Raw genomic sequence first — 22,664 nt, forward strand, 5'->3', positions numbered from 1 at the left:
ATATCAGTTCTTGGAGCTACCTACATCACTTCTGGGTTTTCCGCAGAAGTGGCATAGTGATGTTATTAATGCTCCATGCCACCGTATCTCCACCTCAACCATATTGCTGTGTCTGTAGATTTCTGTGCCTCCTTTCTCTTTCATTGACAGAAAGCAAAAGAGTTTTTTAAACAGCAGTTTTAGGAGGGTAGCCATGTTGGTCTGTAGTCGAACAGCAAGATTCAAGTCCAGTAACACCTTAAAGACCAGTAAGATTTCTGGGGTATCAACTTTTGAGAATCTAAGCTCCCTTCTGTCTGACGAAGGGAGCTTTGACTCTCAAAAGCTTAAACCCTGGAAATTTTGTTTGCTTTAAAAAAGCAGTTGTACACTCATGTGGTGTTTCTTCATCAACTAATTATACTTAACAGAAGTATTTATGCCTCCAGCTTAGCAGGCGAGGACTGGGAGCTTTTCCTGAGCATTCTCCAATCTCTCCTTGCTGCATTTATTCCCCTGCAGTAGCTTTAAAATCACTTTACTGTGTGATTAAGGGATAATGATTCAGTGACAAGTTTTGTAACACGATAAAATGACTGCACGTGCATGGAGACTTCTGCTGTCAGCTCTGAGATTCTGAATCATTTCAGTTATGATAAGAAATATTAAACACCTTGACAGAGTCAAATGCCTCGATAGACACTTGCTGCAAGTCAGGTCATGTTGGCAACATACAGAGAACTGGAAAGTTCCTGTGTTCGGTGCCTCTAATTCATGTGACCTGAGTGGTTTCTATCAACTGGACATGTTGAGGGGGACACAGATGCTAAATTTTCGGTAGCACACTGATGAAGAGATCACTGATGTGAAGACCAACTCTGTCTATTGAAAAACATGATATGTCAGCGATAGCTTGGGCCCCGCCTAGAATTTCTGACATTTTCAGAGTGGGGTTGACTTTTACGGATTCCTCCCACCCAGCCACCCAAATCTCCCCTGAAATGCTGCTCTTGGGTGACAGGGAACCCTAGGGACTAGCTAGGAGAGGATTGGGTTTCTTGTGGGGAGGATTGCCCTAAATTGTGCCTCTGTTAAATCAAGGCTGAATCCAACTCATAGTATTATTTGTTCCTGGGTCCTGTGGTATTGGAGGTGGTCGGGAGGGTCCAATTGTTCTCACTTGCTCGTGAATTTTCAAATATATCTCCACATACATGAAAGCTAGAAGCGTTTAAAAACTTTTTTTTGGACAATTATTGGGATTCTCTGACACCACCTCTGAACAACGGTCTCCTAGGAGAGAGATGGAATGTTCTCTGGCCCATGAAAGGATATGTCGCCATATATTTGTTCATCTCTTTGTTGACTGTATTACTTTGGAAACAATTTACAATCAAAACAATAGAGTAAATCTTTGGTGGTGGATGAAAGAAATGTGAAAATGTGTATGATGAGTCATTTCTTCTCCCTGGCCTTGTAGATGTTCTGGCAGCTGCTGTTATTTTTCCTTCTTCAGTGGACCAACTGCAAGAAGAGTGGAAGTCGCACCCCTTGGCCCTGGAGGCAGGTGCTGCAGAGGGGAGAGCCTTTCAACACCCAGTGCTGATGTTTCGGGAGCCTCTCCTTGCTTGGTTGCTGATGACAATGACACACGTCTATAGAAATCACTGCATGAAATGTTGGGGACAGAAGGAACTGTTGAAGTGTTTTTAAGTAGCCTTGAGCCCTTCAGAAATAAGTTATAAATCTGCTAAAATGAATTTTAACAATGTGCTTGAAAAATAAGCAATGAATATTCGTTCATTTGTTTCTAGAACTACCTGCTGGTTGGGAAAAGATTGAAGATCCTGTATATGGTGTCTACTATGTAGAGTAAGTACATTTGACTTTGTTTGGATTCCCGTGTGTCGCAGTATCTAGCTGTGACTAGCCAGCCACTGCTGAGATTGCTTTGAATTCCCCATTTGCCAGTGGAAAACTAGCCTCTGTGCTTGCTTTCTTGTTAGCTTCCTATGGTAGTGTGCATTGATTTGCAGCTGGCAACACAAGCCTGAAATAATTTCCTTTTTAAAAAAAAATAGCATGAATGCTTACAGAGAGAGAGAGAGAGAGAGAGAGAGAGAGAGAGAGAGAGGAGGATGCATCATGCATTGCTCTTCTCTACCCTCTAGTGGTCATCATGAGCAACAATCAACTTTTCAAATCTCTGATAGGGGAACTTCATTTCCGGGATGCCTGGAGCACTCTTACAGTCCATAAGCTACCTTTTGGAAATGAAGTTTGTAATAAAGAAAAGATTAGTTCATGACAAGTGATTGTGGACCACAGTATCAAGCATTAATAAATACCAGCCCAGAAATATTGGCTTCTTTATGCAAAGCCAAGGTTAAAATATCAATAGGTCAGTAATTTGGATATTACCTAGAAGAGGCTATCCTGTTAATAGGATTATTTTTAGATGAGCTGAACTATGTCAGACATTATGGGGTTTGGTTTTTGCTTCTGCATTTGTAGCAACATGGTTGATGTCTGTAATGATTTACTTTTTGTTTTTAACCTTTTTAAACCTTTGCCTTTGGACCTTTAAGCCATCTCCTCTTTACTTAACATTATACCTCAGGAGAACTCTGGTCACAGCCAACACTCCTTGTATTTCCACTCACACAGAGCTTCTGGTGTTCTGTCCTTTACCCAGGCTTTTACCTTGAGAACAACTCCCCTTTTGAGGTTGCTGCCTCCCTGACTCCCTCAAAAGATTTTCGCTGCCACCAAAGGCTTCACCTTAGACTTCCTCTGTTTCACTGGTAATATAGGAAGTCTTGCTATAAATGGTAGTTTGATAGAACAGTCAGCATGTGAAGGTGGTTGTGAGGTAAAAAAGGGATCTTTTTTCATTAAACAAAAGTAGAATTTATTTATAAGTATATAACCGTGATGGTTGCCGAATTTTAATAAGTGTATTAATAGTTCTTAAGCTTGGTGGTTTCAAAAATAATTATATCTTCTTAAAGGTATATTCACAAATTCAGTCACACAGTAATTTTCCACAAAGTCTTGACTAGTCGAATAAGTTCCACACAGACATAGATTCACTCGGTCCTTTTTACATAGCTTGCCTAACCTAGATAGAATAATCTCTCTCTCAGATATACACAGATTGACCCAGGCTTACACAACTTGCCTGATTTAAACAGAATTGCAGTACAATCCCAGGCAGTGTTATTCCAATCTAAGCCTACTGAAATCTGTTTAGGATTGCACTGTTAGGCTCTCAGGTTTTCCCACAGGTTACTTGATTTAGCCAGAATCCTTCCTGTGAGACATCCAAAGACTGAGAGCGGGACCACAAGTGACGCCTGACACAGGTTGGACACTTGTCAGCTTCCCTCAGGTTTTGATGGGAAATGTAGGCATCCTGGTCTTGCAGCTTGACTCTCTGACTGCTGTCCAATGGACTTTTCAACTATCACTTGTCCAACATTCTGCCAAGCTGCCTACATTTCCCATCAAAACTTGAGGGAAGCTGGCAAGTGTCCAACCTGTGTCAGGCGTCACTTGTGGTCCCGCTCTGATTTACAGTGAAATCCTAAGCAGAGTTACTCCAGTCTAAGCCCACTGAAATCAAAGGTCTTAGACTGGAATAACTCAGTTTAGGATTTCATTGTTAACGAGAATCTCATGGCTGGTTAACTATCTCAGAAACACACAGATACAGGCTCTCTCTCAGGCTCTACACAGTTTGCCTGACTTAACTAGAAGGAATACTCTCCTTCTAGGCTATCTGTCTAAAAACTACAGTTCACTGTGCCCCGAGGATACAGCTACTGGCCAGTGCTGACTCTAGCAAACTCCATTAACTCATCCATCCCCCCTCTTCTTCCCCAGAGGCCGGCATTTAAACCTACAGTAAATTAAATACATTATGTACAAAACATTTCAGTGTCTATTAATGAGGGTGTGTGCGCGCACATGTGTGTGTGTGTTGGGGAGAAAAATTAGCTGTGAGCAATTTTGCATTATAGGGTTGGCAAGGGGCAGGGGAGAGGGGCTTCAGTGTACTTCTCTCAAGCCCTTGCAATTTAGATAGCAAGAAATCTGATATAGATGACAGGTAATTCCCTTAGATAATTTGAGATTCAAATTTTATTTCCATCACTGACTCCAGAGAATTTGTAATTATTACCTGTTAGGATGTCTTACAAAAGCCTGAAAACAGATGTGCAACACCATATCCCTCTGCTCTGTTCAACTCATGCCCTCTGTGGCTTCACATTCAAAGTTAGCAAACCTTGTAATTAAGGTATGGCATTTATTTTGAATCAGTCCTTTGGCCTTGCTGTTACAGAGGGCGTCAAGCTTTGTTTCCTGATACTAGTTTATAATAAAAATTGCTAGACCGGCAGGTTTGGGGAAACTATCTAATCCCTTCCATCAGAATATGCAGGTTTTTGAGATGTGCCATCAACAAGTTAAACCAACCAAACAAACTTGTTTAACAATCAAATAAGCACCAGAGTTTGTTCCAGACATTGAGTCATTCTTAGTTACGTTCTGGCAAGCCATTGCATTGGTCATACCCTGACAGAGAGAGGTGTGTGTCAGGAGGCCTTATGTGTGCTGAGGAATAGCATGCTTTGTCTCTAAAGGAGAAGAGAGCATGTGTATGGCCAATCCAGTGGTTTTTGCCTCTTTCATGAACTCCAGTAGACCTGTAATATATGCAAACACACCTGCTAGTCCAAATTTAGACTTGTGGTTCATGTGGGAAATAAGTCAAACAAACAAAACTAATGGCAGTGCACCTATCTGTGGAGGAAGCTGGGAAAGAAAGGGAACTAACTGACACAAGAGCTAACTAAAGGAAGGGAGAGAACAAGTGTTTTCTGTCTCACACTTCACTTCTTGTTTTCTGCATGGCCACCACAGTGAAACCCGTGCTGATAACTTTTTCTGCCTCACTTTTCTGCCTCTCTGTGAGGTGGACTAGTTTAGTCTCTGTTTTTAATGCCTGAGTGCAACCTGGGCAGTGTGTTATGATAAAAGAAGTATGACCCTAACACCACTGAGTGATCACAAACTGCCATCAAATATCTAGAATTAGAAAAGATTTGAGGCACGCTGAACGGGGGGGGGGGGGGAGTACAGACGCAACAGCTTGAAGTGGCTAAGGGAAGTGACTGTGAGCACCCCCTCAGTGGCACTGGAGCTCCCAGGATACAATGGCTTGGCACACGTCTTCCTAGTCATGAATGGGAAACTGGAAAGTTATTTTTCTGCATTTATTGCACTCATTAAAGTAATGGGGTGTTATTGAAAGTTGGGCCTTTGTTTTATGATTACCTATATGAGCCAAGTGTGATTTAGACCCTTTGTGTTGCTCTTGTTTTGTTGTGTTAACTGCAATAAAGACTACAGTCATGGAGATAATTGAGGCCAAATCATACTATCAAGGTGTTTATTAAGAAATAGAATTAATGTAAACTAGATCCAAATAATTTATAAGCATATGTACTCTACTGTAAGGCAGTTGAGCTACTTAAATGAGTGGCTTGAAGTCTGTTAAGATTAGTGATGCCATACACTTAGAAATAATGTATTTGGAATATGGATTTCCCTGCCTTGCAATTCATGATTTTTATTCCTCCATGTCCTGAAAGAAGTACTCAGTTTGCAGTTTGAAACAAGATCCACTTTGAGCTCATGGTGTGCTTTTAGATTTGCGCATGCTTTTAGATCTGGTAGATGGAGTACGCCAGAAATTGATTACTCTACAAAACTGTCTCAATTACGGAAACTGGCTTGAGCTTTTTGTAAAAAAAAACTAAGTAATTTACAGAACCCTGGCTTTGTCTGAAGTCCAGCTGTCAGATCATCATAGTCATCAGGTTGGCAAAGTCATATATGCCCTAAGGCCATGGCTGCATCATCAGGTAAATGTAACCTTTATCGAAAGCAAACAGAAAGATTGGTGGAGGGGAGCCTTCAGGTTCCAAAACCATGGAAGACAAGGGGGGAATCATTCTCCTCTGCAACAACCACATGCTGTCTAAGTGAGTCTCAGTGAGAAAGGTGGCCTAATCTTCCTAACAGCAAGATTTGGATCTAGTAGCACTTTAAAGACCATTGAGATTTTCCAGGGTATAATGTTTCGAGATTCAAAGCTCCCTCTCAAAAGCTTATCTCCTGAAAATCTTGTTGGTTTTTAATGTGCTACCAGACTCAGATCTTGCTACGCTAACTAAGGTGATCTTATAAGAAAAATGTAGTTTTAAAATTGATTTTAAAAATCCCAGCCTTGTAAACTGAATGCAACGCAGTTCTGAAGAAGCAGTGCAACTGTGTCTATGCACAATAAAGTAAACCAACTAACTTTGGATAAAAAGGCTTTTTTTTCCAGTTGCTCACAGAGGCCATTTGTAATTGGTGACCCAATTACATTGGCAACCCAGTTAGTGATGGAAAGTTCACCCATTTAATGATGTTTCAGCATCCCTGCTTCCTTCCTATAGTAGAGTGCCAAAGGACTTTGCAAGAACGATGGCATTGATACCACTGCTAGTTTTTGCCCTTGCTCACAGTCTTGCAACATATGCTATTGTGCTGGTGCAAATAGTGACATTGATGTTTTCTTCAGTGTTTTGCTATGCCATTCTAGCAGAATGTATAGGAACAGAGTCTGCATTAGGTTGTGTTATGAACCAAGGCTCCTGGCAGCAGATCCCTCTCTTCTAGTGTTGTGCTGTTGCATTATTTTCAGTGGAACTGTGCCCAAACTGGACATTGATTGTGTGTTTCTTTTTCATGGGTCACCCAGGCGTGAACAGCAGTAATTTGGGAAGTGTCAGTCTGATGCTGGCACAGGCTCACTGAAAACAGTAGAGGCTGTAAGTGTACCTGGGGAAAACTAGTGCGCTCAGTAGAGAACTTACTTTTGGATTACCATGAATGAAAAACATAACGTGTAAACAAGACCTTAGCTGCTTAAGTGAAGACTATTAATGACCAGATTCCTTATAACAGGATTAATTTCCCTCATACATGTCTTAGAAACATGCTTCATCTATCCTACATTGACATTGTGGAGTTTGGAGACAGACTTTATGCTGACTTTAATAACTGTCAGCTAGGTTTTATTTGGAGCCCCATAACTTGTAACATTTGGTCTGTGGCTTATATGTGACCTTTCAGTTCAGCCATTCTGTTCCGTATTTTATTCTGTAGTGTTATAAGTAGCTTGGATGTATGTAGTGTGATAATATAACATAGCAATTTTGTCGCTTTAATTCCATTTAAAAATCTGCTGAATCTAAGGATGGCTGAGAAATCTGATACTGACGAGAAGATGCCTCTCTGTCTTGTCATACACGCAATGAAAGCATTCTTGTTCATATATTATGTAGAGTTAGTGAGAATTAGCTATCCCTCTTTGGAGAATAGATAATGTTGTTTCTTAGATCAAGATGGGTAGCTGTGTTAGTCTGTGTCTGTAGCAGTAGAAAAGAGCAAGAGTCCAGTAGCACCTATAATACTAACAAAATTTGTGGTAAGGTATGAGCTTCCGTGAACTACAGCTCACTTCTTCAGATACAGCTAGAATGTAAGTTCATCTGTCCTTATATCTTGGAGGGTGGAATGATAACAGAAGCCAAATGATAATAGCCAGTGAATGACAATAGCAGGCATGATTTAATAGGATGGGGTATGTAGAGAGGTAGCGAGTATGGAGAAATTAGCATTGGTAATGAGACAGGAAGTTGATGCCTTGATCCAGTCCAGGTGGATGCATTGTCTTCAGCTTCGCTATCAGTTGCAATTCAGTGGTCTCTCTTTCTAATCTCCCTTTGAAATGGTTCTGCAGAATAACTGCTACTTTTAGGTCAGCAAATGAATGTCCTGGAAGGTTAAAATGTTCTCCCACTGTTTTTTTAATGTGTCAGACTCATGTCCATTAATTCTTTGTCAAAGGGACTGGCCAGTTTGTCCAGTGTAGAGAGAGTGAAGGGGCATTGCTGACACGTGATGGCATAGATCACATTGGAGAATGAGCAGGAGTATGAAGCCGAGATGGTATGGCTGATGTTGTTGGGTTCACTGATGGTGTTGCGATCATATAGATGGGCTTCTGTTATCACTCCACTCTCCAAGATATAGGGACAGATTGACTCACATTCTAGCTGTATCTGAAGAAGTGAGCTGTGGCTCATGAAAGATCATACCTTACCACAAATTTTGTTAGTCTTATAGGTGCTACTGAACTCTTGCTCTTTTCAGTTATTTCTTAGTTCAGCATTTTTGACCCTGGGTGTAGGAAGATGGTGCTCTGCAGGTCTTGCATTTTACTTACTTTCCCCTCCCCTCCTTGTCAAAGAACTGTTCCACCTATCATTCTTGCTGTCTATGCCAAATGTTCCTTTGCTGAACAATTGTCTTTCTTCTTCAGTCACATCAACAGGAAGACACAATATGAGAATCCAGTTCTGGAAGCCAAGCGGAAGAAACAGCTTGAGCAGCAGCAGCAGCCGCCAGCACCACCAGAAGGTTGGCACCCACCATTGTTAAGGCTCAAATTTCTGTTAATGTCACTTGTATTACATCGAGGTTATGTATTTATTCTGTAATGGGTTTATGCCTGCTTGGCTCCAGCTGCCCTCTCAAACACATGCACTGTAGCATTTAAGACTAGATGAACATGGATGTCAAAGAAATAGATTTCAGCTTACTAAACCCTGACATGAGCTCGCCCAAGTTAAAAAATAAATAAATTGAGCTATTATATGTCAGGGGTACCCCTGAGTCCCACTAGGGAAGTAACTGAACTGATGGAGGGCCAGCCAGTTGCCCCAGTATGTGGCTGTGGTGGCAACCCTGTTGTCCACTTGACCAGCAGCCAGCAACACAAATATGGCCCAGCAGAGTTAAAGGGATTCAGCATATGAATAAAGGGATCAGGAGGGCAATTATAGGGTTAAAACTGGGTAGGAAGAGTTCAAATAGGAAAGTGTGAGGCTGGATCTTCCAGCCAAGCAACTCTCAGAGGAAGTCTCGTCCTCCTGCAAGGGTTGCCAGCCTATTCCAGGCCATAGAGGCCTGGAGAAAATGGCTGCTTTGGAGGGTGAAATCTATGGCATTATACCTCACTAAGGTCCCTCCCCAAACCCCACCCTCTCCATGCTCTGCCCTCCAAATCTCCAGGAATTTCCTAGCTTGGACCTGGCAACCTTATGTAAGAGTCAGGCCTGCTGTTTTTCAGGCAAAAGTAGCCTGACAGGGCGTTTGGCTGGTAAAAGGGAGCACGAGCACAGAACGTGACGTTATGAAAACTGTTCAACCTTTGCTAAGAGTGTGTTTACTTCTAAGTGTATCTTTCAGTAGGTGGTTAGGTGGGCTAGAATGTGCACCACAACATAATGCTTATGCTTCACACACACACATACACAAACAAACTTGTAAGGCTTATATGCTGTTTCTAAATAACATGACAGTAGTTATTTTTAGTCGTAGTGCAACACCTAGTGACTAAATGTGCAAACATTAGTAAGTAGAACAAACAGAAAAGTGTCTGTTGACAACAGCTATGCTTCCCTTCAGTTTCCATGGTTCTTCTCTAGTTCCATGGGACGTGGCCACATTGATTTTGCACAAACCGCCAGTCATTTTTTTCAGGGGGGACATGAAAAGTGCAACTATGAGAGAGGACAACATTCCAGGGGGGTGTATTCCTCCCAAGTGCAGAGGAGTGGATAATGGGGGTGAACTCTTCTAGGTGGACTTCAGTTAGCACTGATCAAAGGCCCAAGCAGCATATGAACAATTAAAAAAAAAAAAACCATGCAGGCCTCTCTGTAAATTCATTGTCTGTGCCTTGGTGCATGGATAACTGAGAAGTGGTTAAAGCTCTATGTATGGCAGGGCAGTATGCCAGTAGTAAGCACATGCTTTGCATGAAGAAGGCCCAGAGTCTGATCCGTGGCATCTCTCATTTTTAGAAGAAATTGTCATCATGTATAGCAAGTCTAGGAAATACCTTTGCCTGAGTTTTTGGTGAGCATTTCCCACTCAAAATGGACAGAACAAGGCTAGGTGGACGAGTGATCTGATTTAGCTTAAGGCAAACTTTGTGTTCTCTTATCTCTGTGAGTGAATTAGCATAATCTACTTAACAATGCTAATTAAAAGTTACTGCAAACAAGGAAGACTTTTCGGTATATCATCATGAAGACTTAGTATTGTTTGGCAGGATATGGTTTCAGAGGGAAATTTTTTAATTTGACAGGGAGAACTTGGGATTTATGGCTAGAGTTAACTGAAACTTGGGTTGCAGCCTTATTGGTGGGCCTGTTGTCCAAGTTGCTCCCTTGGAATTGGTGCAAGTTTATTAGATATGTTGCTTAAAGTACTGTGGGGACAGGGGAGTAGAGATACAGTGCTGAGAAATGATAGCTGAAATTGGCTTTCATATAAACAAAAACAAAGGTCACAAAAGCATTCCTCTGCTGACTTAGGTTAACAATGGGAGTAGACAAAGCACAACCAAAACTGAATCACCTTCTATATGAATGGGGAATCTAGTAGGTGAATGACATCAGTGGCACAATATCCATGGCATGTGGATCTTCTGTTGTGATTCTGCATGCAGCTAATACTGAATCAGCATTGACTGGTTTGTGGAATAACTTAAAGCAACGTTAAACCCCTCTGCTGTTGTTTTTAATTGTTCATTCTCCTCCCCATCTTTTTTGTTTTGGTAAAAAACACACAAATGAAATCCAATACAGGGTATTACAGGTGGAATAATGGACAAGCTTTATCTGTAACTTGAAATCTTACATACTTCTGCAGCAGCATAAACTGATACTGTTAACAATATCGTCTTGCTCGTTTTACATTTGTGGTTCTTTTGCGGCCCATAAACTCAGTTATCTGATCAGGGATTGGCTCTCGTTATCCTAACTTGTCAGTTTTGTTATCTGTTGGCTTAGTCAGGGTAGGAAGTTAATGGAAGGATATGGATCACTTTTCTTTGGCTAAATGCAGAGCCACCAACCAAGTATCTGTGGGACGCCAGAGAAGGGTTACTGGGGACATAGTGCACGGTATGTAAGAACACACACAGACATGCTTCAATTGCAGATCATTATATTGTCCAAACATATAGGAAAAAACATGTTTTCTTTTTTCAGAATGGACAGAAGAGCATCCCCCTCTAGCTCCTCCTGCTGTTCCAAACCATGTTCCTAACAACCAGGAGACAGTTCGAGATGTTCCAGTACAAGGTAAATGTTGCAGCTAATTATTGTTTCATCGCAGAGTAAAACAAAGTAGGATTCACATGCTCACAAAATACTTTCTTCCAGCAGAGTTTAAAGTTGTAGCTAAGGTGTACAGTGCAATCTTATGAAGAGTTACTCCAGTCTTATCCCATTGAAATCAATGGTCTTAGAGCAGAGTAACTCTTCTTAGGATTGCACTGGTAGTGACTTAAAGTCCCAAGTGTTATGCTGCTGCAGTCCCCTACTCCAGGACAAAGAAAGGGAGTTGCCACCACCCTAATCCCCGTGGCAGTAGGAGAACATCTGCTTTGAATGTGCAGAAGATTCCAGAGTCAATCTGTGGCATTGCATCTCCAGTTACAAGGATTGCACAGTGGGTGGCATAAAACACCTCTTCCAGTGAGCCTGAACAGCCACTGCCAGTCACAGTCAAGAATGCTGACCTCCTCGATAGACCAACTCAGCACAAGGCTACTGTATGTGTTCATGAGATCTCAACTCCTGCCTAGTGCACACTGCCCCTGGAGCTAGTTCTTATCTTACCTTGGAGTTACATCTTCACTCTTGGTAGGGTCATCTAGATGTGTGAGCAATTGGGCACGAGGATGCTATCTTGCAGCTCTTAGGAACAGCAGCTTCCATGAACTTGCTTTTCTGAGGAAAATTTTGAACAATGATTTGGGCATCTGTTGAACCTGACTGAAAAGGCAAATTCTCCCTATCATTAATCAAATATGTATAAACTGAAAACGGGGGGGGGGGGGGGCGGGGGGTGGATCAGAGGGGATAAATCCTGCAAAAGAGAGGAGTGTTATCTGTGCTCGCACAAATAATGCACTTCTGTTGGAACCACTGCCTGATGGCAGAGGCAGTGGTGGTACAGGTGGGAAGGTCCATGGGCAGAGAGGTATGGATAAGTGGATGGGTGGGCAGAGCAACAAGGGTGGGACTGGAGAGGGAGCTGTTGCCCCCTTGGTCACATCTTGTAAGCCAGGCAGGCAGGAGAGAGCCACTGCTGCCTCATCAGCACTTGAGTCATGGGAGGGGGGGCCTGCTGCAGCAGGCAGATAGAGGTGGCACTTTAGCTAAGCAGGCTTGCTGGTAAATGCTGGCCCACTGACGGAGGGGAGGAAGGGTGGGTGGGCTGGGAAGGGGAGGGAGGAGGTGGCGAGGAGGTGAGACTGAGGAAAGAGGGGACTGTGGGAAGGTAAGAGGAACAGAAAGCAGTGGAGGGGAAGCATAGAGAAAGGTGGTTGGGGGGCAGGTATTAGAAGCCAGAGGGCAAAGCAGGGACCAGTGAGGAAATTTCCCTATTAGTATTTCACAGGTCTCCACTTGTATCATCTATTACACTGCCAATGCCAGCGATAATGATAACTGTTTACTTTCTCCATCCTGCACATTATTTTGTAAATTCAGATGTGCATCATGCCTTATTCCCAAACAATAGATGCCATATATAGTTGAATGTACAGTCACTCCCACCGAAGCTTAACATTGGTTGGTAGGATTATTCTTGTGAATAAGCTATAGGCAAACTGCAAAGGAAGTTCTTGACTAGAGCAAGTCATATTTAAGGAGGCCATTTCTTTAAAAAATGAACATGTAATTAGGTTGGACGTGACAATAATATTTTATCCCACTCTTCACATCTCCCCTCAACATGGAATTTTATTGTACTCTCACACTAGTGGTCCCAGTCTGCGAATGATAATCATGGTGGTTCATTTTAATTGGACCTGCTCCTTGTGGTGGGCGTGCTCCATCTTTTCAGCTTCACAGGAGTCTTCTGCCTGCTTGCAGTACAGATTTCTATACAGTTTTGAAGCTTGCTTATCTTTGGGCATTGGTTCATTATACTGCCGACAGAGTTGGGGAAAGGGGGGATAATAAGATTTTTTCCCCTTTTTTCCTTGGCATATTTATGAGTTTCTGAAACTTCCTCAGCAGGAAAACCATTTTTCACACGAAACCCTTCTGAGTTGAAAGGAAAATTCATTCACACCAAACTGAGGAAAAGCAGCAGGGGATTTGGTTTCACCGTTGTCGGAGGGGACGAGCCAGATGAGTTTCTTCAAATAAAGAGTTTGGTTCTTGATGGCCCTGCAGCTCTCGATGGCAAAATGGAAACAGGTAAATAGATAATTCTGGCCTCTCTGTTTCCCTTGTGTAATATTAGTTATACAGGAGTCTTGGACTGCCCAATTGGTCCAGTGAGTGGCTGGTCTACTTGAGGTAAGCGCTTGAGGGGGGCTTGAACATATAAGTGATGTAGCTTTGTTCCAGGTTAGGTTTTGCCTCAGGGTCTCGGCTTCAGGGGATGCAATGGGGTAGACACCCATTTCTTCCTTGGCCTGATTTTCCCTTGGTTCCCCGCCACCCTTCCTTCTCCCTCTCTGGATCAGCAGGAAGAAACAGCGAGGGTGTCCTTCTTGGCCCAGCCTGACTGGAGTTTAATTAGCTCCATGCAGACACTGCAGTGGTACTTCACTTCCATCCCTCCCAATGGTTGCTAGGTTTCCAGCCTGTCAATGACCGTGGCAGCTGGTGCAGCACTCATCTTTTTCATTTCCAGTCACGTCTGTGCCATAGTAATGAACACAGTCAGCCAGCTGAGGTGATTCTCTGGCGGAGGCTGCCTCCACACAGGCCATTTTGCCTGCCCACTTGAACATCAAGATATCCACCTCACTTGGGGGACCTGCCTGCAACGGGAGGAGGGAACCCCCAACAATGCCACTGTTACCGCTTATTATGCCTTGGAGATCTTAGGGCATGCTCAGCTTCAAAAGTATATGTACATCTTCCTTTCTGAGAGAAACAAAGCTTACATTTAGCCTTTGTTCATCCATGCCCCGCACAGCAGGCTAAGAAATAGCTTGTGGTCAATGAGCTTTCAAATTTCACCTCTGGCCCCAATCCTATGTCTTCAGGAGAGCCTCTGAACTCCCTGATTACAGCACAGTCCACAGAGCTAAACAAGCCGCCCCCAGCATTCATGAAGAGAAGTCCAGTGCCATAACAAGAGGCCTGGGGTAGGCTTGCAAGCTCTGGAGGATATCTTAAAGGGTTTATTTTGTTAGTAATCCTGGAATCTGGAGAGAGAATTAAAATATTATAGAGGAAATACTCAACAATTAAAGATTCTTACCAGATTTTTTAAACAACTTGTAAAAGCATTCAGTAACTAACCACTAAACCAGCTTTGTGCATCTTTCTTTCTTTTCCCCACAACTCCACTTTGTTACATTGCCAAGCACAGGATATCTGTGCAGGATTTGCTTTAGTTTGTCTTCTTATTTCTGCCTGTTTAGTGTTCAAAGTAGTTATGAAAATGAATGAAATGTGCAAATTAATCCTCAATAAAACAATTCAATCTACAGAAATGTGAACTGATATATTAAAATCTTTTGAACACTTACTAAGTAAAAACGCCTTACGGCATCTAAAAAAAATCTTAGTGGTAAATTTCCTGAGCCGTACTTCTCTTGGAGAGGGCCTGAGCAAGACCACTCTTTCAGGAATTGGTGAGCTGTAGTAGAGAAAGGCATTTGGTGGAATACATAGGGCACTTAGGACCATTAAAATAGGCGTAGAATAAGAATTTTCAATAAGACAAAGTGATAAGTGAACTCTCCCTAGGCCTCAGGAACCCGGAGAAATGCAGTTTTTCCAGAGTGCCTGATATGCTTAGTAGAGATGTCAGATGCCCTGGGAAATCTGAGCCTCAGGGCTCCTAATGCTTGTGATGCTGTCTTAACATAGCAGCATTCCAGATCTTAGCGTGGGGGTAATGGATGGGGTGTGTGTGTGGGGGGGAAGACAGTCTCACTCTCCGCTGCCACTACCACAACAAGCAGCAGCCTGGTTAGAAGACTTAAAGGGCTTATAATGTTCACCTCATACTGAAGGCAAGCATTATGAGTTACCCAGGTTCATATGACAAATCAGGGATTATGTATTTCAGCAATCCCACTGGTAACAACACAGCTGGTCTATTTGCTGTATAGGCCCTTTTTTCATTAATTGCATTTACATGAGAACCAGGATGATGTAGTGGTTAGAGTGTCAGGTGAGGATTTGGGACAGTCAGGTTAAAATCCTTATACTGCTGCCATGTAGGTTGCTGCATGCTCTTGGGTCAGTCTCATATGCTCATTCTCATGGTTGTGAGGATAAAACTGAGGTTCCTGAGCTTCCGGGAGGAAGGGTGGAATCCAACCTTTCTTATGTTATTTATAGAAGGCAGCATATACTGAACTCTCAGGTCTCCTATCCAGGCACTGACCAGACCCAGATCTCTTTGTTATGCTCTCCAAGCATATCCTGGGCTCAGAACATTGCTTTTGAAGGGTAAAGTGTACCATAGCTAAAAATATACTCAGAATCTATAATTTTCCATAACATGCTTTGTAGCTTCTTATCTGAGTAGACATTATTAGCAGCAATATCCATAGTTCAGCAGATTATTTTTCATTTTTTTTAGATATAATAGATATAGATACCCTGACTTGGATAGCCCAGGTGAGCCTGATCTCGTCAGATCTCAGAAGCTAAGCGAGGTTGGCCTTGGATAGTAATTGGATGGGAGACCTCCAGTGAAGACCACGGTTGCAGAGGCAGGCACTGGCAAACCACCTCTGTTAGTCTCTTGCTGTGAAAACCCCGCCAGGGGTCACCATAAGTTTGCTATGACTTGAGGGCATTCTCCACCACATAGATATATAGACAACACACACAAACAAATCAATTCTTCTATTATAACCAAAGCCATAACTCTCTTAAAGAAGCATCCTTAAAACAACTAGGATTAGTATCCCAAAGGATAAAACATATTCATGGATTTCTAATCATTATTATGGAATACCAAATAAGTCAGTTACAGTCTGTTGAAATCTAACTAGTTATTTCTAATAATTAAGAAATAGTTCCCACCTTCTTTTCAGAGGGGCTTATCCCCTATCAGTCATTCCATACTCTCAGTAAATTGCTAACTTATTTATCTCCAATGAGTCTGAGGTATTTATAGTGATTCTCATAATGAAGCAATTTACAATCAATATTGTATTTGACCTCACTGCGGCATAGGAGACTGAATGTAGGAGATGTAACATCATTGGTAAATCACTAACAATAGCTTTGGACCTGAGTCCTTGTCCAATGTTCTATCCACTAGATTACGCGGGTTAGGTTGTCATTTCTACAAAACTGTTTTCTAGATTAGATGCTTTCCTGTTCTGTTGTTCCTTAAGCCAGTGGTATGCTTAAACTGAAATTTTGCCATAGGAATGTAGAGTGGCAGTTAACATTAAATGGACTATTTACCGTACCTCTGATTTTGATGTATTCTTTGATTGCTTGGGAAAATCCTGAGCAGTCCATGTGTCTCCATGCACACGTGTTGTAGCTCTGTTGCTGACAATCACACAAGACAAAAGCAAGACTTTCATATGTAGTTTATGATATGGAAGTGGTGGGAGGGTTTTTGTTCAAATATTTAAAAGATTAAAACAAAAATTCTACTGGGCATTCAGTTTGATGAACTCTTTGGATCTTCACTTAAAATATGTTTTGTTTTTTAAAATTATATGGGTACAGTTGCTCTCTGCTTTGCTGAATGGCAGCAACAGATTAATGGGGTTCCCGGGCTGTCAATAATTTTTCATGGAATGTCAACTGTAGATATTTGGTAAGATTTTTAAATATGCTGAAGAGGAATTGAAGCAACAAGCTTGAATGTGTAATTTTACTTATTTTTTAAACATTTTCTTCTGTAGGAGACGTTATTGTCAGTGTGAATGACACATGTGTGCTGGGCCATACGCATGCTCAAGTTGTGAAAATCTTCCAGTCAATTCCCATTGGTGCCAGTGTGGACCTAGAACTGTGCCGAGGCTATCCTCTGCCTTTTGACCCAGACGATCCCAACACAAGTCTGGTGACATCTGTGGCCATTTTGGATAAAGAACCGATCATTGTGAATGGGCAGGAAAATTACGACTCTCCAGCAAGCCACGGTAGTAAAACAGGGAAAGTAAATGGGATGAAGGAGCCAAGGCCTAGCAGTCCTGCTGAGATTTCTTCGAACGGATCACATGGCTACCCTAATGACACCGTCTCTTTGGCTTCTTCTATAGCAACGCAACCTGAACTCATAACTGTACATATAATTAAAGGGCCCATGGGCTTTGGTTTTACTATAGCAGACAGTCCCGGGGGCGGGGGACAGAGAGTGAAGCAAATTGTTGACAGCCCAAGATGCCGAGGCCTAAAAGAAGGAGACCTTATAGTTGAAGTCAATAAGAAGAATGTGCAGAATCTTACTCACAACCAAGTTGTGGATATGCTGATTGAATGTCCTAAAGGAAGTGAGGTGACACTGCTTGTGCAGCGAGGAGGTAGGTTTGAAGTGTTTTACTTAGTATTTATCACCAGACAATACAATTTACTTACAGAGGACACAGAGCTACCTATATGGGCTGAGCAATGACAGCTGTTCAAGTAGCAAAGAAAGGGGGTGGGAAATAGGGGTGGAGAAGATTTAGTTTTGACAAGATTTTCCTCAGCTCTACTTTATGAATATTCTATGGTTTCCTCATGCTTTGGTTTCTTCTCCATTTGTCTTTTAGCAAAAAAGGAGGGTTCTGGAAAGATAATAGGATGGCACTTTCTCCACATAAAAATAAACAAAAAATTCCATCAGGATTTTTTAAAACTTGTATGTCTTCCATTGCATGCTTTTCTAGCATACAACTCTGGAAGAATCCCAGAGTTAACATTTTGAATTCTGATCCAGTAAATATTTCCTGTACTGTGATACTCCCAAAATGTAAGGAGGAGGATTTCACCAGCATCACAATTTAGCATATGCTAAGAAATATTTTTTAATTGCTGAAATGTGAATAGTTTACAAGCCCCATGTTGACATTTGTTCCACAATGTGCTTCAAGCCTTGTATTTGATTTTTAGCCATTTATACCAACATGTTAGGAAAACAAAATAACACTGAGTATTAATCTTCCCAGAAAGAACATAACAAATGAGGTACAGAAATTGATACATTTATTAGAATCATAGGTGGCATTTAAACTTCCTCATTATGATTCCTGAATATGATGCAGCAATCTGATCAGGAACTAAAAGTATCTGGTACTAATGAGAAACTGAAGTGGCTAGTCAGCTGCTTTTTTATTAATGAGTTTCATTTTTACTTTTTCCTTGGAACCATTTCAATTGATCATCTTATTGCAGATTCACAGGAAAGGAATTGCTATGACCTTGCTTCAGTCTCCATGCTTAGATTTTTGCTTGCACAACGAAGTTGCCTTGACATTTGGTTTCTAATTACTTTTTCCATTTTATGTGTGCTCCAGTACCTGGTTGGGTGAGGGAGGGTCCACAAGGTACAATACTGAGCCTGAATTTAGGCTGATAGAGAAGGTTTGTGTACACAGTTTCTGTACACAGTATGTGTACCAAGGTTATCTACCAATTTTGTGTTAGCCTCAGAATCAGCAGGTGAATTCTCACACCTTGCAAGGCTCTTTAGTCTTTTGATGACCGGTTTTCTGTAAAGGACAATCAGAATCTTTTTCCTCGATACTTTGATCTGATGTGGCTGATCTTAAAGGGTCTTTTTGCGCTCAACCACTTACAGCACCCTTTTGGGAATCTCACAGAACACACAGTGTCTTATTTAACGGTGTGGGAAAACTTTCCCAACCCTGCCCCCATGAACATTGTGGAGGTCTCCTGATGATGACCCACCTCCAAAATGGGTGGGTGTGGAAGTCTACATGTGTGGGCGGACTGTATCATAGCACATTTTAGATGTGAGAAGACTGAGAGTGGAGAAAAGATGTCAGCCTTTTGATATCTACTATCTAGTCATGAAGTTAAGTAAAAAAGACAGTGTGGCCCATGAGCCACAGAGAGGAGATGCCTAGAATATGAACTTGCATAGGGTTAGGGGTTTTTTTTCCTAAATGGAATATATTTGCAATGCCTCCCAAGTTTGAATGGCATCCTGTTATTTTCTAGATTCCTTTCAGTAGCTTTGAGTATTCTTGCAGTGGCCAGATGAATCAGGATTTTGTGCCATTCGGCAGATCCCAATTCTCATGCAGAGCTGCAAAAAGCAGCACCTCCTCTTCTACACTGCTGTTAAAATTATAAAAGTTGTGTTCTCCTTTGGATCTGTGTACTCTCACTACCCCTATGTTCTCCTGGATTACAGCATTCGCTTTTCTTCCAGGAATGTGTTTTTCTCCCAAAGTATGTTCATAAACTTTCTGTGTCTCTTAAGGAGATGACTCTTTTTATTGCCTTTCTCTCTTTCTCCCTCTGGTGTCCGCTAGAGAGAGTGCTGGGGAGAAGAAGCCTTGCAGTCAGGCATTCATTTTATTAACATGCTTCAGCAGTATCCCCCTGCCAGGGAATAAAGGCTAGTGTTCAGAGTAGTAGATTTGTCAGTAGCATTTATTAATCAGACAGAGGAAAAAATATCACAACAAGATGTGCTAATGTATGTGAAAAATTAAGCCAACTCCCAACTAGTGGTTACTCTTTTCAGTCATCATGGCTGCCTGTTAAAATGCAAGGCACATAGCCAGGGAGAGAAAGAAGCCTGTAAAATATTTACCATAATGCATCTTCAGCTGGAACTCTGACTTCCGATAATTGGATCACTTGTGCCAACAGAACCTTACAGCTGCTGCTAGGTTAAGGGACCTGGAGCTGGTGAATAAAGGAGAGATCAGAAAAATATATTGGCACAAAGCAGTCTGTGCTACAAAATAAGACTCTACAAACCTGCGTCATTTTCACATTTGGTGTTTTAAACTTACTCATTGAATCAGGTCCTGATTCACGTGTTGCAAGAAGCACAGTTAAGCTTGAAAACAGAACTTCATGGGTGTAATGTATGTGGAGCAGTTTCCCAAAATGAATGACTGGAAATGTATGGGTGGCTTTAATAGAATCACAGAGATAGCTGCTTTGCAGCTTGTACTGTTGAACAGTGAAGATTAGTGTTTGAAACTGTATGGGCCCCTAACTATAAACTCTCTTATTGTGGACTTGATAGTCCAGAAGATAACAGGCTCCATGGAAAGTCTGGTAATTTTAAACACTTGCCCTGCCTTAAGCCCATTGTTATTTAAATTACGTTTTTCATTGGGAGTTCCTCACTTTCTGGATTCCTCAGAAGTGATCTGTCATTGACAGCCACCATGCTCCCCCCACCCTCGAGTCTCCCACTAGTTTCCAGTCCATTCCTAGCAACCTTGGTTATGACCAAGGACAACTGATATCTGAGAATACCCTAAATGGCTCGTTACAGAAGGAATTGTTTGATATCTATTGCACGTGGTTAATCTCATAACAATGGAGTCAAGAAAGAAATGCCCCACTCGAGCTCATTTTCTTTATCACGTTATATGTGGATTTTGGTTTTTTTCTAATGATGCAAATTTGTTGTAATTGCAGCTGCACTTAAATATTTAATTGCAGGTTGAACTCTTCCAAAGAAGAGATTTTTTATTCTCTTTAGTGTTTATGATGAAGGGCATGTATGTTGTGCCACATCTGTCTAGGTGCTAGAAAAGTTTAAACTATTTTAGCATACTGTTTCTCCAGCCGTGAAAGCCTTCGACAATATTTTAGCATACTTCAGGGCAAAAGGAAAAGGATTCAAGTTCTTTTTAAAAAGCTGCAGGATGGTAGTCATGTGACTTCCGTTGTATCGTATATTTGGGCAAACCATGGATTTAAGAGGAGGAATCCAGGGATTTTCTTTCATGTAGTATTCCTGGATTTTGATATACTTGAGGAAAATGTAAGATGCTTTTCAGGCCCAGAACATGAAAACAGCTCTTGCAAAGTTCCTGCTTCTTTATTTCTAGTGATGGGAGAACTACCCCAGGTTTGAACTGCAAGGAACCTGGCAGAGTAGAAGCAACATCAGAAAACTTAAAGGGGAAAAATGTTTAGAGATCTAAACCCACTGGTCATTGTTCCCCATGAGAATTTCATCAGTGTCCCCTCTGGACATTAGGATGTCAAAAATGCCCTGAAAACTACATTTTGCCCACTTCTTTGCTCTTGAAGTGCTGCCAAAACATTCCTTGGAGTATGGAGATGGAAAAAATGAAGGGAAAATAGGCAAAGATGAAGACTTTTAGTTCACCCCCTTCCCCTCTGTGTAATTAACTAGATGGGAAGGAAACATAGGAGGAAAAGTTTTTCTCTGACCTGAATTACAATCCAGAGTAGGGATTGTGAGTTGTGTAATGACTGTCTTCAGGCTGGAGGCAAGTATTACCAGCCACAAGGGTTCACATTCTGAGCACGGGGGCATACAAACTTCCATGCACACCACCTGAAAATGAGCAGATCTACAGATAAGTCTGAACATGTACCATTGCTTGTTTCAGTCAACTTTTTGTGTCTCCTAAGTAGCACCTTAGAAATAATGTCTTGATGTAGAAACTTCCTTCCTTCCAATTACTGTTTAGGTATCTTATTTCTGTTATTCTGACGCCTGTCTTACACTTATTGTCTTTTGACATTCCTTCCTAACTTCATACTAGTTTAGAATGTGACAGCCCATCTTCAGCAGAAATGAGAATGTACTTCTTTTTTCTCTGGCATTTACACCATATGGCGTTCCCAGCAGATCTTGAGTTTTAATGAAATCTCATCTCAAAACACCTCTGGTTTCCTTGGCCTGTCTTTTACTTATTCTCTCTTTCTCTTTCCCTCTTCAATAAAAAAGAGACAAAAATCTGTTCAGGAGGCTTACTTGTTACAAGTGTTAGAAAGCTGATAAATGTTTTGGAAGTACTTCCAAAAACTAGTTATTTTTACTGACACTTAATGGAAGACACTGCACTTCATAACAATTCGCAGGGGATGCATGGAAAATACATTCTATGTAGGAAGTTCATAATGTTTGAAGCTACCTGCAAGCATCCAGTTTCTTCTAATCAGCAGGCAATCCGTATTGTTAGATCTGATTGTCCACTAACTGGTGCATCCTGCTAGCTGACAGGAAGGTGCTTGCTCACCAGTACCATCTCTATTGAGCCGGTGAAAAAGAATTTAAGCATAACACTAATGTGTTTCCACCAGTGTGACATTCTCAATGAAAAGAGGTAGATAATTAATGGATTTTTAAATACTGTCAGTATTTAACAACATTAGAATCATAGGGTTGGAAGGGACCTCCAGGATCATCTAGTCCAACCCCTTGCACAATGCAGGAAATTCACAACTACCTCCCTCCCATACCCCCAGTGACTCCTGCTCTATGCACAGAAGATGGCAAAAGATGTACCGTTGTTGGCAAAAACCAGTCACATGGTATATTGTTGCTGTTTACATGTATATGACAGAATGGGCTCTAGTCCACAAAAT

The 22,664-nt window shown here is 41.6% G+C and overlaps 1 protein-coding gene across 20 annotated transcripts in view; it reads left to right on the plus strand.

Annotated features, from left to right (window-relative positions):
• Positions 1 to 22,664, plus strand: part of MAGI1 (membrane associated guanylate kinase, WW and PDZ domain containing 1) — a 592,830-nt gene that overhangs the window by 479,440 nt on the left and 90,726 nt on the right. For 11 of the 20 annotated variants that reach the window (XM_054975185.1, XM_054975188.1, XM_054975191.1 and 8 more), the window contains 5 exons: positions 1,794 to 1,851; positions 8,420 to 8,517; positions 11,160 to 11,252; positions 13,197 to 13,382; positions 17,027 to 17,647. In XM_054975185.1, coding sequence (XP_054831160.1) covers positions 1,794 to 1,851; positions 8,420 to 8,517; positions 11,160 to 11,252; positions 13,197 to 13,382; positions 17,027 to 17,647 — 1,056 coding nt within the window. The remainder of the gene's footprint in view (positions 1 to 1,793; positions 1,852 to 8,419; positions 8,518 to 11,159; positions 11,253 to 13,196; positions 13,383 to 17,026; positions 17,648 to 22,664) is intronic. The other 9 variants (XM_054975187.1, XM_054975190.1, XM_054975201.1 and 6 more) reach the window with 1 other exon arrangement.

Source organism: Eublepharis macularius, chromosome 4 (genome assembly GCF_028583425.1).
Source record: "Eublepharis macularius isolate TG4126 chromosome 4, MPM_Emac_v1.0, whole genome shotgun sequence".
NCBI classification, from domain to species: Eukaryota; Metazoa; Chordata; class Lepidosauria; order Squamata; family Eublepharidae; genus Eublepharis; species Eublepharis macularius.